A 1451-nucleotide genomic window follows, 5' to 3' on the forward strand; every position below is an offset into this window, starting at 1 on the left:
TGATTTAGACACCTCATATAATGCAATCTGATTGGTCAATTCAAAACAAGCATGGTAGAATAATAATAATAATAATAATTGTAATAATAATAATAATTGTAATATATAATAATTATTATTACATTTGTTTACTTTCTCTCTCCCTGTTCATCAGATGACATTGCAGCTGCTATGAGGTCAGGCCATTTCATGGAAAAACCGAAATATTCCGGAGGAAGAACAGAATTAGCCTAACATAACTTAAATTACCGTATTTAACCATGGTCATTATAATTCATGGAACTAGTCTATAAAGCCTACACCCACGATTGATTGATGAGGGGTTAAAATTAAATTTGATTTTTGTTCAACCCATTTTCATAATGGCTGTCGTTTCCCACTCTCTGGGTTTGATCTTTGTATGTTTCTTATATACATGATGTACAAATTTTGTCTGTAGATACTTTTTTTAGAATTCCTTGCTTGTAATGGTGATGCAGAGTTTCTTAGTAGGAGTAATATGGAGCAATTTAAAGGTAACGTGTCTATTGGTTGTAAACTGACATCCCCTACCTATTCTCTGAAGCTGGCAAGAAGCTAATGTTGATAAATTTCTATGCTGATTGGTGTCGATATAGTGCTGCTCTCAAGCCTGTGTATGATAAGGCAGCTGATCAAGTGGCAGCAGAAACTGTAAGTATAACTTTTGATGCCTCAGCCTTAAGCTCGGCCCAAGCTTTATGGAAAGGCAGTGGCTATTTTTACGGGCCCGTAATCCGACTGTGGGTGGCTATTTTTACGGCAGGATGATTTATCTATGGATTTACTCATTTTAAAACCTGGGAAACACTCTAAAATAAAAAAAACTAAACGCTAAGGCTAAACCAACCTTGGGGACTCCTAACATACCTAGGGGACTCATAAAATGACTGGGGACACTCTAAAAAAACCGCCACCCTAACCCCTAAACCCTAAAAACAATAGCTAAGTAGAGGACTCCTAACATAACTAGGGCTCCTAACATAATTAGGGAACATAGCGAAGTAGAAAGATAAAAAAATCAATTTGTTAAAGTCAAAATTATAAAAAAAGAATGGTCTGAGCTGAATTCGAACCAGTGCCCTTCCGTATCCAACCCAGCGCCTTCCCCACTGTGCCACCACGATCCTGATGCCTTATTGATGCTGATTGTCATCTTTATACGTCACTTCATTTCTATATTCCCTGCTGTAAAAATAGCTGTATACAATGAGATTACGGGACCGTAAAAATAGCCACTACATTATGGAAATTACTAAAAATTAAGGCATCAATTTATACGATTACATCATTTGTGTAGCTATTTGTGATAATGGACATACCTTGTTTATTGTTCTTCCTTGTTTATTATTCTTCCTTTGCCAGTTAACTTTAATACATGTACATGTGCCTTTGGGTGTATCTTTGTTTATAAAAGGTACATGTAATCAATT

The 1451-nt window shown here is 35.8% G+C and overlaps 1 protein-coding gene across 1 annotated transcript; it reads left to right on the forward strand.

The window, feature by feature from the left end:
- Positions 1-137: 137 nt before the first annotated feature.
- LOC109590818 (protein disulfide-isomerase 1-like) lies at positions 138-1185 on the forward strand. The gene is made up of 3 exons (XM_020006690.1): positions 138-398; positions 440-515; positions 566-1185. The coding sequence occupies exons 1-3, from the start codon at positions 363-365 to the stop codon at positions 787-789; spliced, it is 336 nt and encodes a 111-aa protein (XP_019862249.1). The 5' UTR covers positions 138-362; the 3' UTR covers positions 790-1185.
- The last annotated feature ends 266 nt before the right edge of the window (positions 1186-1451 follow it).

The sequence above is a fragment of the Amphimedon queenslandica genome, unplaced genomic scaffold (genome assembly GCF_000090795.2).
Source record: "Amphimedon queenslandica unplaced genomic scaffold, v1.1 AMPQUscaffold_9426, whole genome shotgun sequence".
In the NCBI taxonomy this organism is placed as follows: Eukaryota; Metazoa; Porifera; class Demospongiae; order Haplosclerida; family Niphatidae; genus Amphimedon; species Amphimedon queenslandica.

Coding starts and splice junctions, on each gene's coding strand:
- LOC109590818 (XM_020006690.1), top strand. CDS start 363: ATGGCTGTCGTTTCCCACTCTCTGGGTTTGATCTTT. Junction 399..439: donor ACTCTCTGGGTTTGATCTTT/GTATGTTTCTTA, acceptor TTTTGTCTGTAG/ATACTTTTTTTAGAATTCCT. Junction 516..565: donor TAATATGGAGCAATTTAAAG/GTAACGTGTCTA, acceptor TATTCTCTGAAG/CTGGCAAGAAGCTAATGTTG.